Raw genomic sequence first — 19,784 nt, forward strand, 5'->3', positions numbered from 1 at the left:
AGACCATCCTATGCAAAGGACACTACAGAAAATATACTATTCTTGCAAAGAATCCAAGGTGATATTTATGGACCTATTCAACCACCATGCGGACCATTTAGATATTTTATGGTGTTGGTTGATGCATCGACACGCTGGTCACATGTCATGCTATTTTCCACAAGGAACGCTGCATTTGCTAAACTCCTAGCCCAAATTATTAAGTTAAGGGCTCACCACGTACCCTGATCATCCTATTAAGTCTATAATTAGACAACGCTGGGGAGTTTACATCAAAAACTTTTGATGATTATTGGGATTGATGTTGAACATCCCGTTTCTCATGTTCACACCCAAAATGGTTTCGCAGAAGCCGCCATTAAACGACTACAAATGGTTGCTAGAGCATTGGTAATGCGCACTAATCTCCCTATTTCTGCTTGGGGCTATGCTATATTGCATGCAGCTGTGCTTATTCGTCTGAGACCCACTGCCACTCAACCCTTCTCTGCATCCCAGATGGTGACTGGGTATGAGCCTGATGTCTCACACTTAGGCATATTTGGGTGTGCAGTTTATGTGCCAATTGCGCCACCACAGCGCACCAAAATGGGTCCTCAACGACGATTAGGCATTTATGTTGGATATGATTCTCCAACTATTGTCCGCTATGTAGAACCCTTGACAGGCGATCTCTTTACCGCTAGATTTGCGGATTGTCACTTTGATGAGACAGTCTTCCCATCGTTAGGGGGAGATAAGAACATAAATTTTCAACAAGAACGACAGGAATTGTTGTGGTATGTCCCCACTTTGTCTCATCTTGATCCCCGAACTGCACAGTCCGAAATTGAAGTGCGGATAATTCTCGATCTTCAGAACGTAGCAGAATCGATGCCTGATGCGTTCTTTGATATCGCTAAAGTGACGAGATCACACATACCTGCTGCAAACGTGCCTGCAAGGATTGATGTCCCTAAAATTAGAAGACATGACGCCATCTCAAGGGCAACTGAGCATGGAGCCAACGTCCCCTCTCACTGTGATGGTGACGTTGTGGCTAGGCCCACGGCTCCTGCCAGGAAGCGCTGGAGGCCCATAGGTTCGATGGATTCTCTCGCCCAAGAAAGAAAGCGAGTTTGGCACAAAATAATCCATTAATCATCGATGTGAATAATCCATCTCATGAGGATATTCCGGATTATGGTTATATCCGAGAGACATCATTGGGGGACGCTCCAATGTCAGAACCAATTTCAGAGAATAGAGAGATCTCCATGAATTACACTAGTGTACATGAGATGATGGATAGAAATTCTATGACAATTGATGATGCATTTGCATATCATATTGCAAAAGGAATTATAGAATATGATGATATCGATCGAACCTCGCTCTGTCGAAGAATGTCAACGAAGAGCGGATTGGCCTAAATGGAAAGATGCGATCCAGGCTGAATTAGATTCACTAGCAAAGAGACAGGTGTTTGGATCTATAACGCAGACACCCCCAGATGTAAAACCTGTTGGCCATAAATGGGTCTTTGTTAGAAAGCGTAATGAGAAAAATGAGGTGGTTAGATATAAAGCCCGCCTTGTGGCGCAAAGTTTCTCACAACGCCCCGGAATCGACTACGAGGAGACGTATTCTCCGGTAATGGACGTTATAACGTTCCGCTACCTTATCAGTTTGGTAGTTTCCGAAAAACTTGACATGCAGCTTATGGATGTCATCTTTCTATCTATGGAGGTTTGAGTTAGATCCAACGGTGATTTCTAAAAGGCTCGTTTTACTATCGGTATTCTGGGAGGCGATTCGTATTGTCGAGGTGTGTGGGTTGTGTAATATGTTTTAAATATTCTTATTTTGTATAAAAATAGTGGAAAAGTATGATTTTATATATTTGTGAAATATCTCTTTATTTTCAAGTGAAGCATGTCTATTTGGGAAATATACGGAGTTTTTATATATTATGTGCTGGATCCATTGTTTGACTAGTCATGGAACATGAGAACTTCTTGATTGATTATGCTGAGGTAAGGATGTGTCACACGGTGGTATAGGGCTAGAGAAAGCCATTAGGGTTCTTGTGAGGTACACTAAATTGAAAGATAATCAATAAGAAGAGATGATGTGATGAATTGATGTGAATTGATGTGTATACAATATACTACTTTCTAGCGTGTGTAAAATGACACGGCTTTACTGACATACTACATGATCTACTCACTGAGCGCGTAGTTTTGTTCACCCTCCCATTTCTAATACCTTATGCAGAGAAGTATTTAGATCTTGACGAGCCTAGAATGAAAAGCCTAGAAGGAAAAACTTATTTACATTCTGCTTTGTAACACTCAAACCTTGAATTTGGCGTTAGGTGCTTAAAATTCACTGTCACTGGGTCCGAGACCTGACAGAGAAAAAGACCATACCTCAATAGCATACACGCATTGTTTAAAACCTTGATCTATAGATTCTGTATATTGATTACACATGGGGCAAAGGTGGGAAACACATAATGATTGTAATTAGAAATGCGATCTCTAGTTTTGAGTCTGTTTCTAATTAAAAGCCAGGCAAAGACCTTAACCTTTGAGGGAATATTTATTTTTCAAATTTTATTCAAAAGAGTTGATTTAGAATGAGGAGAAATACGATCATAATGTAACCAAGATGTACTCTTTATAGAGAATTGTCCAGAAGACGAAGGACCCCAAATAAAAGTATCTTGCATAGGTGTAATGGGCAAAGGAATAGCTATGATGGTGTCTACTATATCAATAGGCAAAATGTTTAAAAGAGCTTGTTTATTCCAAGTAGAGTTATGAATAAAATGAGCTACCTTATGCAGACTAATCAATATTACCTCTATCTTGTTCTGAAAGGAACTGATAAAGAGGAAAAGGATAAACCTAACTGAAGGACCAAAACATTCAAATTTCAAAGGAATTTTTTGTAAAGAAAGAAAATTAGTATGAAATATTTATTAGTGACAAGCTTTTGAGGAGAAGGTCTCTTGCATCTAAAATTCATTTCCAAGCTAAGGAATGGGAAGACTTTTTTTGTAAAGAAAAAAAAATTAGTATGAAATAAGTATTTCTAAGTGACAAGCATAACCCAACAATTATCAGGTCGACTAAGAACCTTCCATCCTATTTTAGCTAGAGCAACTTTATTAAAACAATCTGCATATCGAATTCCTAATCCGCCTTTCGTTTTAGGGACAGTAACTTGAGATCAAGCCACATTAGGAGGAGAATGACCCCAAAAAAGGGAGCTACAAGTGGTATTAGTCTTACGAGTAAGTTTAGTTGGACACTTAAAACAATATAAAATATGGTTAGGCATACCTGTAATATTGGCTCTTAGCAGAGTAAATTTACAATCTCTTATATATAGAAGGCTAATTTTTGTGATGTGCACTGTGCATATAGAAAGAGAAAAATGAGTTGCTATCAGTTGCACATTTTATTGCAGTAAATTTAGGCGGTAATTATTCTGGTGAAATTGTCTTCATCTAGTTCTATTCTCTATCAAACTGACCTTCACATTGAAGTTTAAACATAGTAGTTGCTTCCTGTCACGAGCCGCACTTAAGAGTAGTGCTATCGTGATACTTAATGAAGGAGATGCCCAAGAGGCGCGAGCCTTGGGAACCCAATGACAAGCTTGGAGCTAAATGAAGGAAGAGTGGCATAATCGTAATTAAGAGAACTTTGTTGGTTTCGGGTTTAAGGAAATTCAGCTTGGAATTTGGGAAAACTCAAAACGCGAGAAATATCGAGGATCTCGAGGCGAGTCCAACGCACTTGATGGCATGTCATTTGGACTTTTTATAAATTAGTTATGGATAATTAGTATCCTCAGATATGTTAATGTTTCTTCTCGCCTTGGCCATTTAAGCCCGATATGCTCTATAGGGGGAGACATGGTGTCGCTCTCCACCACCCCCGTGCTGGCCTTCATGGGACACTAAGTAAGCTTCTCCTAGGCACCCAATGAGGCCTAGAGGACGAGTATAAGTCGTTAGAAAAGCACATCATATGTTTCCTCCAGTTACGAAGTCTCGTGGACAATATCGGCTGAAAAGTCGATATTGTGAGTCAGCGACGAAGGCAAGTTTTGTATGTGGGCGGTCCTTATGGCATCGACGTTAGACAAATATGTGGGCTTATGGTAGATATGTCGGGACCCCGTGGTGCTCATTGGCTACGAAGTAAGCGACATGGGAAGGAGTTTAGGTTCAACCTTGCCCTAAGGACAGTGATGCCAGCAAGCACGGAATGAGTGACTCTGTGCTAGACTAAAGGAAGGTCGAGACCGGCATCGAGGGTGAGTTTCTCACTCAAATGGCGTGCCAACATGCGAGACGGCATGCCCACTTAAGGATTGGCCTTCGGGCAAGAGCTGACCTTAGAGCCAGGACGAACACCAAGAAGAGAATATTGTTAGCCTTGACAGAAGGGAAGGTCACAAGGCCAAGATGGCTTAACAGTAAGGCGCTCAAGGCTTGAGTATGTGGCAAGGTGTTACCTATAAGCCGAGTGGGTTGTGTAAGTGATTCCCACAAGGCGAATGAATTGTGCATGCTACTAATGAATGACCCAATGAGGGAATGTGAAAGCCAACTAGGTCTCAGCGCACTGTCATACTACTTGCTATCGATGTGCGGGATGCCAGAGCATGCCTTAGAGCCAGGACAAACACCAAGAAGAGAATATTGTTAGCCTCGACAGAAGGGAAGGTTACAAGGCCAAGATGGCTTGACAGTAAGGCGCTTAAGGCTTAAGTATACTGCAAGGTGTTGCCCATGAGCCAAGTGGGTTGTGTAAGTGATGCCCACAAGGCAAATGAATTGTGCATGCTACTATGAATGACCTAATGAGGGAATGTGAAAGCCAACTAGGTCTCGTCGCATTGTCATACTACTTGCTATCGATGTGCGGGATGCACGCAGGTTAGCAATGGACTGACATAAGCCATGATAGCATGAAAGCCAATCGGTTGGACTAGTGTCTTAGAAGACAACCATGACAACGGGAACCGATTTGTTAGTCACAAGATGTGAGACTCAAGAGTGACTAGCTTTCCTTGGTAAACTCCACCAAGAATGGGGCTATATTTAGAGGGTCTAACTGGCAAGAGAAGCACACTGAGGGAAACGAAAATGGAGTATTCAGGGGGAAGGGAAGACAGGCTTACCTCAGTCCAGAGGAACCTCAGCGCTTCATCAGCTAATTCCGCTGCGTATAAAGTTGGCCCATGACACTTCCATTTCTCCAAAAGATCAGTTCATCAGTCTAGTTCATGTTCATGAGTTGCTACGTACTGATATGAATGACTCTAAATAAGTTTTTATGTCTCTTCAAATTCACCAATAAAAAAGAGACAGATGCTCTGCATAAACGTTATGATTAATAATTGAACTAGACACATCAAGATAAGTTCGAAACAAAGAAAACATTTGTATTTAAACCAGACGTAAAGTATGTTAAGTTCTTCTTTTATATTCTTGGCCAGATTCTTGAGGAACTAGCAAAAGCCAAAACAGAGACAACGAGACATATTTGAACTCCTCCAATAGAAGAAAACATCAATAATCAAGCAACCTCTATTGGAAGAACTATGACTAATATAATAGCCTTAACAAAGACATATCAAGAGCTCATATTTAACAAATAGCAACTATGGACACTGAGGAATGAGGATTATTATCATTACAAGATCATCTAGAAGTTCTTAATCACATGCAGTTTCCCATATCAATAGAAATTGTCTGTGCATAGGACAATCTACACAATGTATACTACGCATTACATTTAAGAGCCAATTGAGAAATCTCTTTCTTTTTTGGAGAAGAACTGAGGAAACTCTTCTGGATTGAATTGGCGGTGGAACAATCTGATAACCAGTTTGAAATAAAATAGAAGAAAATCAGTGAGCAATATAATGAGTGTCTTAATAAATTACACTATAGTACACTTATCTAATGATTATAATAAGAAATAATCAACCATAAAAAATTAATGCAAGAAAAAAAAAAGAATCGTATAAATCAAGTCAAAATATAAATTAACAGATTTAATATATAAATATTTGTAATGCAGCCTTTTTTCTCAATTTCTTTTGAATACACGCTTTTACCTGTAATTTGTATTATTAGACTTTCACAAAATAAATCAAATTCACTAAGTCCATCTCTAGCCAAGGGGCTATGGGCTACTTTTAACCCCTCGAACCTCTATTTTCCATCTCCAATAGAAGAGTCATGCTATACTAATAACAAATTTGATGGGCTAAAGAGCCAAGGGCTGAGTTGCATTTAACCCTTGGTTTAGCCCTCAATTGATGGAGGGGAACCCATCAACTAATGGGACACACAAAACAGATGAGATTTTTCGAAAAATATGGAGAGCTAATATTAATCGCTGTTGAAATCCAACGCTTAAGGATGCTAGATGATGTCCAATTAAAAAAAAAAATCATTCCCATAAGTACCCATATCATCTCGTCATAATTTCTAACATTCTCTCACATTTTTTTAGGTAGAAGAGGATATAAAATCTAATGAAGAATATGAACAATTGCTTATAAAGCGACACGTGACACTATCATATTAGAAAATTAGTAAGATTTCATCAAAAGAATAACTATATAACATTAGAAATAGTATTATAATTAAATGATACTATATATTTGAAAAGCATAATAAAAAATAATAAAATATTTAGTATTTAGATTTATAGCCTTTAAGTATTGCAAGTAGCCAAAATAATAATATATTTATAACAAATTACATATAAGTTATTGATAAAAGATAACTTAACAAATACATCATTTAAAGTTTGAATTAAACATATAAAAACTAAATCTTACAAATAAGGACAATTTACTCTCCACTTGTCACATGTCATGAGTTAATTTACTTTTTACCCTTAACTACTTCTTTTGACTTCTAATCCCTTTATAAGGATTAAATCTTACAAATAAGGACAATCTGCTCTTCACTTGTCACATGTCATGAGTTAATTTACTTGTTTACCCTTAACTACTTTTTTTTTTTAACTCAATCATCAATTTCATTCATGCTCAAGCCAGAATGGCACGGATACATACCTTCCTTTGCCATACCAAGGACAAGTTTAGGACGTGGTATGCTAGCATCACCCATTAGACAACCAGTGCTCACTTATTTAAGAAAAGCGAGCCTAAGAACTATGACAAAACTAGCACATAGTAATTAGGCAAAGTTTAGAAGAAAAAACAAAATTAAATTTGCTCCTTGCCCTTAACAGTTGGGCTAAGAGGTTTAGAAAGATAAGCAAAGCAAGTCTCTTGCGCATCAGTCACCTTCTTCGACTTTGGAGGGTTCTTATTCTTTGCCCCTAATGGCCTTCCTTGTTTCTTTTTGGCATCAGAGTGAGCAGAGACCAGCTCCTTGGGGACGAGGATATTGCCAGGCACTTCAACCATCCCTATGGACTTAGCAGAGAACCTACTGGTGAACATGGGGATCTTTTGTTTCTTGGCATGAACCTCGGGGAGGAGAGGTTTGAACAGCTCCGGTAGCAGGAACTTGAGCTTTTGGGGAGATTTTGTAGGAGAGGGAGGTAGGTGACGCTTGTCACCCCTATTCTCCTTGGTCACTGCCTCCAACTCTGCAGGTATACCTGTGTTGTCAGAAGTTTTCAGGCTAGGAGTGCTCTCTGCCGGTTCAGATGGTGACACCTTCTCAAGCTCCAAGCCCTCAGTCAGAGTTGTCGACTCAGAATTGGGTACTTGGTTAGCTAGGTCTGCAAGCACCGCCAGTGCTAAAGGTTGGTGGACTTCCTCGTCAGTCTCAGAGAGATTGAGGTCTCTTGTACGCAGTATAATTGGCTTGCGTGGTTTGTTTGCTTCCTTGGGTTGGAATAGAGACCTGCAAATATTCGGTAGGATCGATGTTTGCACACCCTGAAAGCGAAAGGTTCCGTCAACAAACTTGTTACCAGCCAACGAAGCAATGTTTCTAATCATGTCAGGCTCCTCAAACAGCGGTGGGATGTTGTTGATGCGAACCCAGAAGAAGAGTAGGGTCAGAGCGATATCTCCAATGGGTGCAACACCATCATATTCCTGAAATACGATCGGGGCTTGTTGGAACCTCCACGGTCCACCCTTTAGAACCTTATTGCGATCTTTCCTCAGATCAAAAGCCAGAACAAACCGATCTGGTGCACGTTCTTGAATCTTAAAGTCCTTATCCAGGACCCATACTCGCCGGAGAAAGCATTTCAGGTCATTCAAGGCGACCGGCTTCTTGACCAGAGGACGTGCCAAGAGAAAAGACTGCTTGGCTCGTCGTTGGATTCCCCCAGAGGTGTGGGAAACATCGATGACGTCCCTACTAGCAATTGCCAGCGACGCAGCAAAGGAGGAGGTGACGGCGTCGATGTTGGACATGTTGGCGGCATTGAGATCGGAAGGGGAGCGACAGACGTCGCTCAGTTTTCTAGGGTTTGACGGCTGCACACAGAGCGCTGCCTTAGGGTTTTCTAGGGTTTACTACTATACTTATTCACCCTTAATCACTACTTTACCCTTAACTACTTCTTTTGACTTTTAATCCCTTTATGTCACTTTTTTTTTAGAATAATCTCTTTATGTTACTTTATTGTCATGTGTCAATAAGACATTTACAATTCTAACATTCATGCATGAATAACTAAATTTTAATTATTTTCTTTAATCCAAACTCTTTTTTGTTCAAATCTTGCTGCTTGCTACTGCACTTGTATTAGTATTCTGCTACTGCACTCGTCATCGCCTAATCCTGCTACTGCACTCGCTGCACTCATACTCGTCCAGTTCTGCTACTACACTTGTACTTTTGTTCTGCTACTGCACTCATCATCGCATAATCGTGCTACTGCACTAGTCCAATCCTACTACTGCACTTGCTGCACTCATACTCGTCCAGTTCTGCTACTGCACTCGTCATTGCCTAATCCTGTTACTGCACTCGTGCAATCCTGCTACTGCACTCATACTCGTCCAGTCTTGCTATTGCACTTGTCCAATCCTGCTACTGCACTCGTTGCACTCATGCTCATCCAGTTTTGCTACTGCCCTCATACTCGTGTTCTGCTACTGCACTAATTCAATCTTGCTACTGCACTCATGCTCGTCCAGTTTTGCTACTGCATTTGTACTCGTGTTCTGCTACTGCACTCGTCATCGCCTAATCCTGCTACTGCACTCATACTCGTCCAGAAATGAAAATGTTTGACCTAACTTTCGTCTCTATCGTCAGAGATTCCCAAATGTTTCAAAAGACCTGTTCTTTGGAAAAGCTGGATCATAAAACCTAAGACCTATTCACCGGGAGGAACAATAAAAAACAAAAAAAAACCTTTTTTTCCTTTAAATGAAAATGAAAATAAAAATGGCTACTACTACTAGTACAGTAGTAGACTCCTCAAGTCTCTCTCTAATCTCTAAAAGACTTGATCTTTTTCTTTTTTTTTCACTTTTGCTCTTCAAATTGATACTGCAAAAACCACGAGTCTGAGAAAGCCAAACCATAAAGCAAAATAGCCAACACAAAAAAAAAAAAAAAAAAAAGTGAGAGAACGAACCCATCACAAAAACAACCTCACACCCCAAAACCAAACCATAAAGGCATCCTCTTTACGAAACCCATGCATCAGCTAAAACAAAACACAAAACCTAGTTGCGAATTCTCTAAATTAAGAGCTGCAGAGGCAAACCTGGTGCAAAGGAAATATGCCTTAATGGGGATTTTTCCTGTTTCATCATCTTCATTGGGTTGTTCGTGAGCACAATAGGCAGGCCCGGATTCAAAATCAGTCGGGTCAATTGAGACTGCAGATGAACAAGAAGTGAAGAAGATACGTAAGTATAAGCGTAGAGGGAAAATTTTGAATTTTGATTCCTCAAGTGAAGCGTTGGATACTGCTACTGTGGAGGAGATGGGGCCTATGCAGATGGGGGAAGCTGAGGTTGTGAAGGAGCTCCCTGTTATGGAGGGAGAGCTGGAAGGTGACACGTCACCTTCTAGGGCTAGTTTAATTTAATTTTGGTATGGGTTGCAAAAACCGGAGCCTTAGTTGAAACAATTTTATGTCTGCTTCGAGGTTTCTGGGTTTTTGTACGAATAAAGGTGCGTGGACTTCCTAAAAGGTGGGTGTACTCGGGATTTGTTGGGGTTTTATTCTTCTAGAATAGGGTTTCAGGAGGTTCTAAGGAACGATTCTTTCTGTCGACCCCCATAGGGGTGTTTCGTTTTTGTACTGCTTGCTGAATATTAATGAAAGGACTGACCTATTACCATAAAAAAAAAAAAAAAGCATTACCAATGTACAAAGATAAATACTGTACGAAGTTTGAAATTGAACAGAAATGAAAACAAACACGATAGAATATGTATTTGGAAAAGTATAGAGAAAAAGAAGACAAAAAAAAAAGAGAATGAAGTTCCACGGGAAAATAAAAGAAAAGAGAGAACAGAACAGAACAGAAGAAACAGCACACTAATGAACCTTTTGATATAGGATCATACCTTTCAAATATAATCGCAAAATGTCCTTCATTATTGACTTGGACGTGGTTCTTGCTTTGGAAGTCAGAAGCAGCAAGGTTTGAAAGTTCGGGGCAACTGTACACGTACAAGTGTTCTAATGAAGGGCACACAACCCTATTGTGTCTGTTGAAGATCCATACGAGACATGGAAGACTATTCAAATATATTTCCTTCAATTTTGGAAAATCTAGGTAGTCGATTACTGTTTTCCCCTGTGGGTCAATAACTGTTACCAAGTCAGAGCAATCCTCCACCCAAAGGAGTTCCAATTGCAAAAGAGATTGAGCTACATTGCGCGTGAACAAATATTCCACTCTGCGGCAGCCACGAATTGCCAAACTGCTAAGATTACGGAAGAATCCATTGGGAGGACAATCATAGCATATGCTTCTTAGGTTCATAAAATAACATAATGTTATCTCTCTCAACTTTGGTAAGAAAATTTGTTCTGTTCCCATCCATCCAAATCCAAACACATATTCCAATTTGGTTTCTCTCGCATCCTCCGTGTACTCACAATGTAGTATTTCCAGATTTTGTAGCCTTTGCAACAAATTTGACTGTAAAAGTGCACCCTCCAATTCCAGGCAATTTCTCACATTTAACAACTTAAGATTGCACAGAGACCCAGGTGTCAACTTACAATAACATAAGCACCGCAGGCCATGGACCCCTTCTAGATACAACTCTTCCAAGCTCTCAAACACAGGTTTATTTACAACCCTTCTTTCTTGGTTCATCAACATTCCACTCACATTATGGCACTCAATTACAGCAAGACACTTCAGCGCATGTAATCCCCCAAGGTCGTGTTCCAAACGAATGTCCTTTAAGCCACTGTACCCTATGTACTCCAGTATCTCTGCTTTCACTGTCACCACCTTGATAAACCATTCTGGTAAACTCTCCGTGCTTGTGTTTAGAGTCACATACCGAAAGAGACGTTGACGTGGATTCAACTTGACAGTTAGTTTCCTCTCGAAAAAGCGTCCGTAGTAGGACTGTTTCATAAAATCTTTTCTGCTGATACATATATCAAAGTTGACCCAATTGGGATTGAATCTAACTTTTCGGGGCAAGCATTCTACATCAGATATGTGAACTTTCAAACTGTTTAAGCGTGATAAGCTTGTTAACTCATCAAAGCTAGCATTCTTGGCAGTGCCAAAAACAGAAGAAAATAAACTGCTGCGCTCAACTATTCTGCTGCCCCAGTCAGAAAAGTCACATTTCATGTACAATTCTTCTAATCCATTCAAGTTTGATACCACATTAGATGGAACTGTTTCAAAACATGCACCCGTAACATCCAACATCTTAAGCTTGGTTAAGCGTCCTATTTCTTTCGGCAACGCTTTCTGACGAGTTCCTCCCCTATTAATAATGTCAAGGTTCTTCATACTAAGAATCTGAAGGTTCTTCAGTTTTCCGAGCATGGATATATCAACTATTCTATTGCATTCATCTAAATACAAAGCTTGGAGGTTGGTTAGAAGACTTGATGATGAGGGTAGACACGAAATACTAGTCTCGCTGAGATCTAAGACCCTCAATTCATTGGGACTTTGAAAGAAAGGGTTTGGAATCTCATTTATACTATTGCTCTGTAGTAATAAAATCTGGAGTTTTGAACATACCAACGTTTTGGGAAGCTCGTGAATTTCATTCCTCATTAGCGAGATTGCAGAGTAGCCTTCATGTGCAATATTAATCGCTGGCCAATCCCTTAATTCACAACCAGCTTTAACCAAAAACCGTGGGCCATCTTCCGATGATGAAATTGATATGGCCACATCTCGAATGACATCATGCATCTTCACGAATCCGGGGTATGCACCGTCCAAAAGCAAGCTAGAAGCTTTCAGGTAATTGACCACCGAATGGGCTTTGGCTCTGGCTTCTTGTATTGTGTGGGCATCTTGAAGTATTCCTTTCCCAATTGCATACACCAACAAGTCTTCGATCTCGATATCAAAATCTTCAGGGAATAGACAGCAAAGCAAGAAGAATGACTTGGCAATGTTGTCATCATCAGGTCTCAAGTAATCATAGCTTAACTTTATACATCTGAACACAGCTCCATCATCTTCATAGTTGGCAGGTTGAGCAACCTTTAGTCGTCGAGCTGCTTCCGTCCAATCATCTAAATCTTTATCTCCAAGTGCCCTGGCAACTGCTACCAATGCAACTGGGAGACCAGCACATTCTCTTGCTACTATCCGCCCTACATCATACAAGTTTTTTGACTCATGAAAACGCTTTCTTGCTTTCTTCACAAATAGGTTCCAAGCATCTTCTTTTGATAAGACTTGGAGAGGAATGTTTTCTTGGCTCTCCATGGTATGGCAAACATTCGATCTCCTTGTGGTGAATATAATTTTGGAACTGCACTTTTGAAGCTCATCATGGCTCGGTATTCCAATGCTAGACAAATCTATTCTCTCCCAAATGTCGTCCAAGATTATAAGGATCTTATATCTTCTTAATATCTTCTCCACTATTCTAGCGGCTCTTCCAATAGCTGTCTCCTCCTGCAACTTTAAGCCCAGCAGATCAGCCAGTGTGCCTTGAATATTTCTCAAATTAGGTGTTTGGGATACGACAGCCATAACCACATGATTAAAAAGCCCAATTTTCCGGGCTTGTGCACCGACATGTTTCACCATACTTGTCTTGCCAACGCCTCCCGTACCAAAGACCCCAATAGCAGTGATCTCATCATCTTGAAGGGCCCTCATTACCTTGTCCATGGCTTGTCTTGTTGCTTCAAATGCTACAAAATCTCCGGTAGACGACAATGCCCACTCAACATCAAGAGGTCGTAATTTACTACAAACGGTTTCCACAATGTCTTCGACAAGTTCCAAGTCAGATCTACAAGGAACAAGAGTCAAACAATCATCAGACAAACTATAAATCCAGAAGATTGAGAAACTATAACTCTGGTTAAGATTAAAAAAAATCTCACCTATATTTGTTTGATTCCAAGCCAGAGAGACCGGCAACTTTTGTTAAAGCAACTCTCCACTGGTTCAACTTATATGGGTAGTCATCGTCTTGCGCAAGCCCTTCTTGGTGCTTAGTGAAGGCTCTTGCAAAACTCCCTTTCTGATGTCGCACATCAGAGGGAACCACATCATAAAAGATTGGGATGACTGTTGTGCTCTTATATTCCATGCACTGAATGATCATTGTCAATTCGTCCAAACACCATCTAGAATACGCATAGTTTGGTGAGAGAACAACAATCGCTGACCTGGATTCTTGGATTGCTGTTAGCAGAGTCGGAGCAATAGACGTCCCTCTGCTAAGCCCTGTGTCATCCATGAATGTTTCAATTTCTCTGTTTTGCAATTCCCGGTATAAAAAGGGGACAATAGTCCTGCGAGTATCTTCACCCCGGAAACTCAGAAAAACATCGTACTTCCTCCGAGGAGCAGATGATGAAGGATGAGATGAGGATGCTGTTTGGGTGCTTGAGGCCATTGAAACTAAAACAACAAGAGAAGCGAAGCAGAAACCACACCAAAGTGATAAGGGGCGAGAGAGAGTTTAAAATGATGTGAACGCGCAGGCTGTGAACCAATGGGTTGACCAGTTTTTCCTACCTAATTCCAGAATGAAACTGTCGACATGGCTTTTGGACTACAACACCTCTTGGGCCGACCTTCAACTTGAACACCCTGTACTCTAGGAAGCAAGAACAATAACAAACCCAAGTAGGCAACATATGGAAAACTTGCAGTGTACCTTTTGATATTAGGTGACACCTAGGTGGATCAAATTACTTAAAGAGACCTTCTTTTTTTTTTCTCTGTCTCTCTCTAATATGAAGCTCAGATTGAAAAAGCAAGCAACTCAATATGTGAGAATAGGAGGCAGCCAGAACCAAAACATAGAGAAGCTAAGAGAAGACAACCAAGCGTAGACATCGTAAGAACAATGAAAAATTGATATTAAAATGATTTGCCCCAATCTCTAATATTTAGTAATATATCACAGAATTAAACCATTAAACCAGTCCTAGAGCAATCAAATTGAGTAAAAGTTTCAGCTTTACCACTAGTCTAAAGGGGGTGTATTGTATTTGGATTTGTACAGACTTTTTTTAAATGACAAACTTTTTGAAAAGTCCACGGACTCTTTAAAAAGTTGATAGACTGTTATGGATTTCTTAAAACCCTTGATTTTAGCAACAGACTTTTACAGATTATGAAAATCTATATACTTTATTATATGAATGACTTCTACAGATTTCCTAGGATGTACAAAATATATATATAAAAAAAAAAACAAATGCAGCCCAAACTCAAAACAAAATAATAACTTGTTGTCTCTTCAATGCTCCAGTATCTTCTAATCGAAATTGACTCAAATAAATGATTGTTAGTCTGTCTAGCGAGTTTGTTCTCATTCCTAATCTTCCAATAACATAAATATACAATATAGATCACTTGATGTTTATGGTTAATTATTCTCATTAATTTTGTTTTTGCCGATTAACATATATTGTAGCAATATTGGTCAATGTCTTGATCTATAATCAATCAATTGAAATTCAATTGTTCAACCTTTTTTTGAACCATAATATAAATTCAAATTAATTAATAAGATAAAATTTAGTATGGTTTAAGGTCTTAGGGTTAGACCACAATTTTTGAGTTTTAGGGTTTCATAAATCATTTTTATTGCTATTAGTGTTCGAAGTATCACAATTGAAAAAAAACAAAAAAAAAACAAAAATCACATTCAACAACTACAATGAAAATGTTGGGTATCAAAAAAGGTTGATATCATAAAAGATTAGAGAAAAGACAAAAAATTAAGAAAGAGAGATGATGAAGGACAAACTTCTTCGTGCGTAGAGAGAAGAACTTTGATAGACCTTTTTTTTTTTTTTTTTGAAGAGGAAACTTTGATAGACTTTTTGAAATCTTTGGTCTGGAGGCTGGAAAATTATTGGAGTTTGGTATATATAGTTAACACTACATAGTCCATGATTATCCATGATTTTCTAATTCCATAAGTATGAATGATATTTTGAATACCTCTGTACTTTTATTCATTTTTAAAAGTCCTAATTGAATACCCCTAGATTTTGGTGGAATTCATGAAGTCTTTAAAAATCCTAATTGAATATCTCAAGACTTTCATGAACCGTTAAAAGTCTATCCAAGACTTTTAGGGGGATGTATTGTACATGGAATTAGTGGAACTTTTAAAGAAATCTATGGAATTTAAAAGTCTTGGTGAGTTGATGTCTCTAAGATATTTAAGAGCTCCTTCATCACACTCGGAAAAAGTTGGTGAGTTGATAAATTATATAACCTATCAACAAATCAGAAGCATTACGTAACAACTTCATCAGAAATGCTGGGAACTTTCAAGTCTCCCAAATCATCTTCCTAAAATGCTTCTCCAGTAAACCACGAAACTGCATGTGGGATGATCTTATAACATATGGTTGACCCAACATCATAGTCTTGTTTCTTCTGGTTTTTGAGTTCCTCGGCAGCAACTTCATCAATAACTTCATCGTCCTTGGATACTTGAGGTGGACTGAAGAAATTGAAGAAACTTTTACAATTTTTAGTTTTAGTCAGAAGCTTAGAATTCTTTGATCCCTTCTTATGCTTCTTCTTAACAATCTTCTGTGTCAGGTATTTTGCTGGATACCATTCAATCTCCGTCCCTGCTGTGCTGTTTGGTTCATCTTCATCAATCATGTATGTTTGGCTCCAATTTTGTTGCAGCTGGTCAACAGTCTCTTTTCTTGCGCGGGCGTGCCAGCACCGTTCGGGTGCGGTCGTCGGGGGTGTCCATTGACCTGACTTCTGTCAAGCGATTGTAGACGAGGAGAGCACCAACCTCGTCGTGGGATTCTTTGTGCCTCGTGGTGAGGACTTTGCTGAAGTTTCTTCTTGTTCACAATTCGATACTCAATATTGCAGATTGAGCAGAGCGAAATCACCGGGAAGTATTGAGATCTTGCTAAAGCGTGACTTTAGCTTGGCTGGGTTGCTAGGGCGTTACCCTTGCTTGACTGGTTCTGTAACCGTTGTGGTCGCGGCACTACCGTCGGCTCCCGAGGAGACTAGGACCGAAGCACGTTGACAGAGGGTTTGGTGGCACTGAAAGTCGGCTTCTGAGAAGACTAGGACTAGGAGTGTGATCACCGGTAAGAGAAAGAGAAGGAGAGGAGTTGCTCTTAGAGAGGTTGCTCTAGAGAGAACTTAGATCATCTTAGAGATGTTTTGATGTTGTGAATGTGTATTGGTGTCGGTGTTTGGTCGTGGTACTACAATCGTCTCTCGAGGAGACTAGGACCGAAGTACATTGACAGAGGGTTTAGTGGCACTGAAAGTCGGCTTCTGAGATGACTAGGACTAGGAGTGTGATCACCGGTAAGAGAAAGAGAAGGAGAGGAGTTGCTCTTAGAGAGGTTGCTCTAGAGAGAACTTAGATCATCTTAGAGATGTTGTTGTTGAATGTGAATGGGTGTTTTAGAATGAGAGGAGAAGGTGTTTATATAGGGAAGAAAAAGAAGAGTGAAATGATGAGTGGAAGAAAAATAATGAAAGTGGAGTATGAAAGTGATTTGTAAAATATGGAAAAGATAGAGAAATGATGAAATGAAAGCAATGCATGAAGGTGCAAAAACATGGAAGTGATGATGATCTATTAAAGAGATTGTCTTGAAAAATATATCCAAGGAAAAGAAGAAAAGCATCTAGCTTTCTTCATGTGGGTATGAAACATGAACATGTGAATATTGAGCTGGTTTTAGGTCAGTTTCTGCCCCTTTATTCCTTCAATTATTTCTCCAACAGGACTTCAGAATGAGCCTTCGACTTCTTCATAAAAAATGTTTCACTATGAGTGTAGATCATCCTGACAAATTTTCAGAGCTTTATTCCATGCGGTTGGGCTGGAAATGCTGCTGGACCTCTTACAGGTCCAGTTTTCCAGTTTTGCTTCTGTAGAAAATTGGACTGATTGTTTGAAGGCCTTCCACTCAAAAAAATCTCTGGCACTATTCAGAAGAAATGATCCTTGGGCTGTCTAGAATGGATCTGCAGAGTTTCAGCTCATTTCAAGTTCATTTGGTCAGTCTGCCACCCCTCCTTCCTTGTTTAGCTCGGTTTCTCCTAGCCGAAGTAGGAAAATGTGCTAAAGTTGACTTTTCATGCTTCCATGCTTCCATAGTAGGCTTTATTTAGCCTCTAAATATATATTTCGAGCTTGTCGACAATATATAGCTTGAGCCACTGACATTGGCTCAATTTCTCCAACACATGCCTTGTCAGGCCAAAATGTTCATTTTGGGTCCAAACAATGTATGTCTTTGTCAAAACAGAGTTTTTGAAAAATGGATTGGTGTCAAAGTCGAACTCAATCTTGAACCCCTTGGAATTATGTATCTTAAAACACTTGATGTCTCTACGATATTTAAGAGCTCCTTCATCACACTCGGTAATCTCCTCGGCTAGCACTGCATTGTTCTTCAATGCATTCAGCCAGAAATCAGGCACTCCTCTCTCTTTTGCAGTTTTGTTCTCATGATCTGTTGTTGTTTCAGGGGCAACTCCTTCAGTTTCAACAACACCATTCACAATCAAGTATCGCCTGCTGTAGAGAGTCTGATATAATTTCTGATACTTGGCTTCAAGTTCAGCTTTCTCCTTGAAAAACTTGGCCTCTAATTCATCACGTTGACTCTCAATTTCTCTCATGAACTCAAGCCGCTTTCTGACATTATGAGGTAGGCTCTCAAGGATGTCCATGGTGTGCTGGCCAGCTAAATTGATGTTATTTAAGTCTTTGCTCATCCTGGTTCGTAAGTTACCATTTATAGAAAGCGGGGAGGTCAGAGGAAAAAAACAGAAGACAAAGCAATGTCAGAAATTTGAAGTAAAATGCAACATCAAAATACATTAATGAAAAGAGCGTGGAAGCAGAGTTGCCAGGAAAACAAGAACTATGAACAAAGTCCAGCAAGCTCAGAACATAATGACTAACCCCACAGCAGTAAACATAACCAAACCAGGGGAACAACATAGTTAAGATTAAACATGATTATTTACTAAGAGGGAAAAAAACATTGAAAAATACATTAATTAGGCTAAGATAAACATGATAAAATATATAACGTATCAGATTTCTGAAGCATCCCTTTTCTCAAATTTGAATATACCTTTTGAATATGTAATTTATTATTACAGTACAGAAATATAAATTCAATCAGATGCCATTTCCGGTTTGTCTTATCTTTTCACACAAAGTTGATTACCAAAAGAAAAAAGAAAGAAGAGGCAATCATAGATATTAATATATGCTTAGTGTGATGTGGGAACCTAGTATTAATCAAACTTAGGAATGCAATCAGAACATACTTACGGAAAAAGAAAAAGAAAAAGGCAAAGCAGTTTACCGACTAATAAGTTTATTATACCTCAAATGTCGTAGATCATTGACTTGGATGAATCGATTCCCGCTGTGGAAGTCAGAAATAGAGGTTGTAAAATGGGGGCAGTCCTGCACATGCAAGTGTTCCAATGAAGGGCACTCAATGGTAGCACTTTCACTACTGCAGAACCTTGTGAGCTGTGGAAGATATGACAAAGCTAAGTTTTTCAATTCAGGAAAAACCATCTTCTTGTTGACTGTTTCCTTGCTAGGTTCGATAACCCTGTCCAAGCTAGAACACTGAGTCACCGAAAGATCTTCCAAATGCAAAAGACAATGAGCTATATCGTATGTGAACAGATGTTTCAGTTTCTTGCACCCATATACTGCCAAACTTTTAAGACTATGGAAGACTGCATTTGGAGCAGGACCATTGCATATGCCTATTAGATTCTCTAGATTCCACAATATCATCTCTCTCAATTTTATCAAGATAATATCTTCTGACTCCATCCCCTTGGATCCAAAAACATACTCCATTTGATTCATATCTTCACAAATTAGTTTTTCCATATTGTGTAGTCTCTGCCAAAAATTTGATGGTAAGAGTGTCTTTACCAAGTCATGGCAATATTCCACCTTGAATAACTTGAGATTGCATAGAGACCCAACGGGTAATTCACCAACACATAATTCCTTCAGGCAACTCACACCAAGGAGATGCAACTCTTCCAACTTCTCAAACACAGGTTTATTCGGCACCAGTGTTATTGTTTCCATCAACACTTCCAAGTTCTCATGTGGACCAATTACAGCA

General features: G+C 39.4%; 3 protein-coding genes across 4 annotated transcripts; all 3 read right to left on the bottom strand.

Moving 5' to 3' along the window:
• Positions 1-5,614: 5,614 nt before the first annotated feature.
• LOC133731854 (probable disease resistance protein At4g27220) lies at positions 5,615-14,196 on the bottom strand. Of its 2 annotated transcripts, XR_009856838.1 has the most exons (4): positions 13,530-14,196; positions 10,541-13,435; positions 9,729-9,843; positions 5,615-5,880 (listed from the first exon to the last, which is right to left on the bottom strand). XR_009856838.1 is itself a non-coding variant. In XM_062159283.1 (3 exons), exons 1-3 carry the CDS (start codon positions 14,045-14,047, stop codon positions 5,799-5,801), a joined length of 3,495 nt encoding a protein of 1,164 aa, XP_062015267.1. In that variant the 5' UTR covers positions 14,048-14,195; the 3' UTR covers positions 5,615-5,798. The 2 variants fall into 2 exon arrangements, 1 of the variants encoding a protein (XP_062015267.1); XM_062159283.1 differs by lacking the exon at positions 9,729-9,843 and having other exon boundaries at positions 13,530-14,195.
• A 1,300-nt stretch (positions 14,197-15,496) lies between these two features.
• LOC133731856 (uncharacterized) lies at positions 15,497-19,747 on the bottom strand. The gene is made up of 2 exons (XM_062159285.1): positions 19,014-19,747; positions 15,497-18,391 (listed from the first exon to the last, which is right to left on the bottom strand). The coding sequence occupies exons 1-2, from the start codon at positions 19,745-19,747 to the stop codon at positions 17,785-17,787; spliced, it is 1,341 nt and encodes a 446-aa protein (XP_062015269.1). The 3' UTR covers positions 15,497-17,784.
• On the bottom strand, positions 15,967-16,287 carry LOC133730419 (nucleosome assembly protein 1;2-like). Its single transcript, XM_062158014.1, has one exon. It carries the CDS (start codon positions 16,285-16,287, stop codon positions 15,967-15,969), a length of 321 nt encoding a protein of 106 aa, XP_062013998.1.
• Positions 19,748-19,784: the final 37 nt, after the last annotated feature.

The sequence above is a fragment of the Rosa rugosa genome, chromosome 2 (assembly GCF_958449725.1).
Source record: "Rosa rugosa chromosome 2, drRosRugo1.1, whole genome shotgun sequence".
NCBI lineage: Eukaryota > Viridiplantae > Streptophyta > Magnoliopsida > Rosales > Rosaceae > Rosa > Rosa rugosa.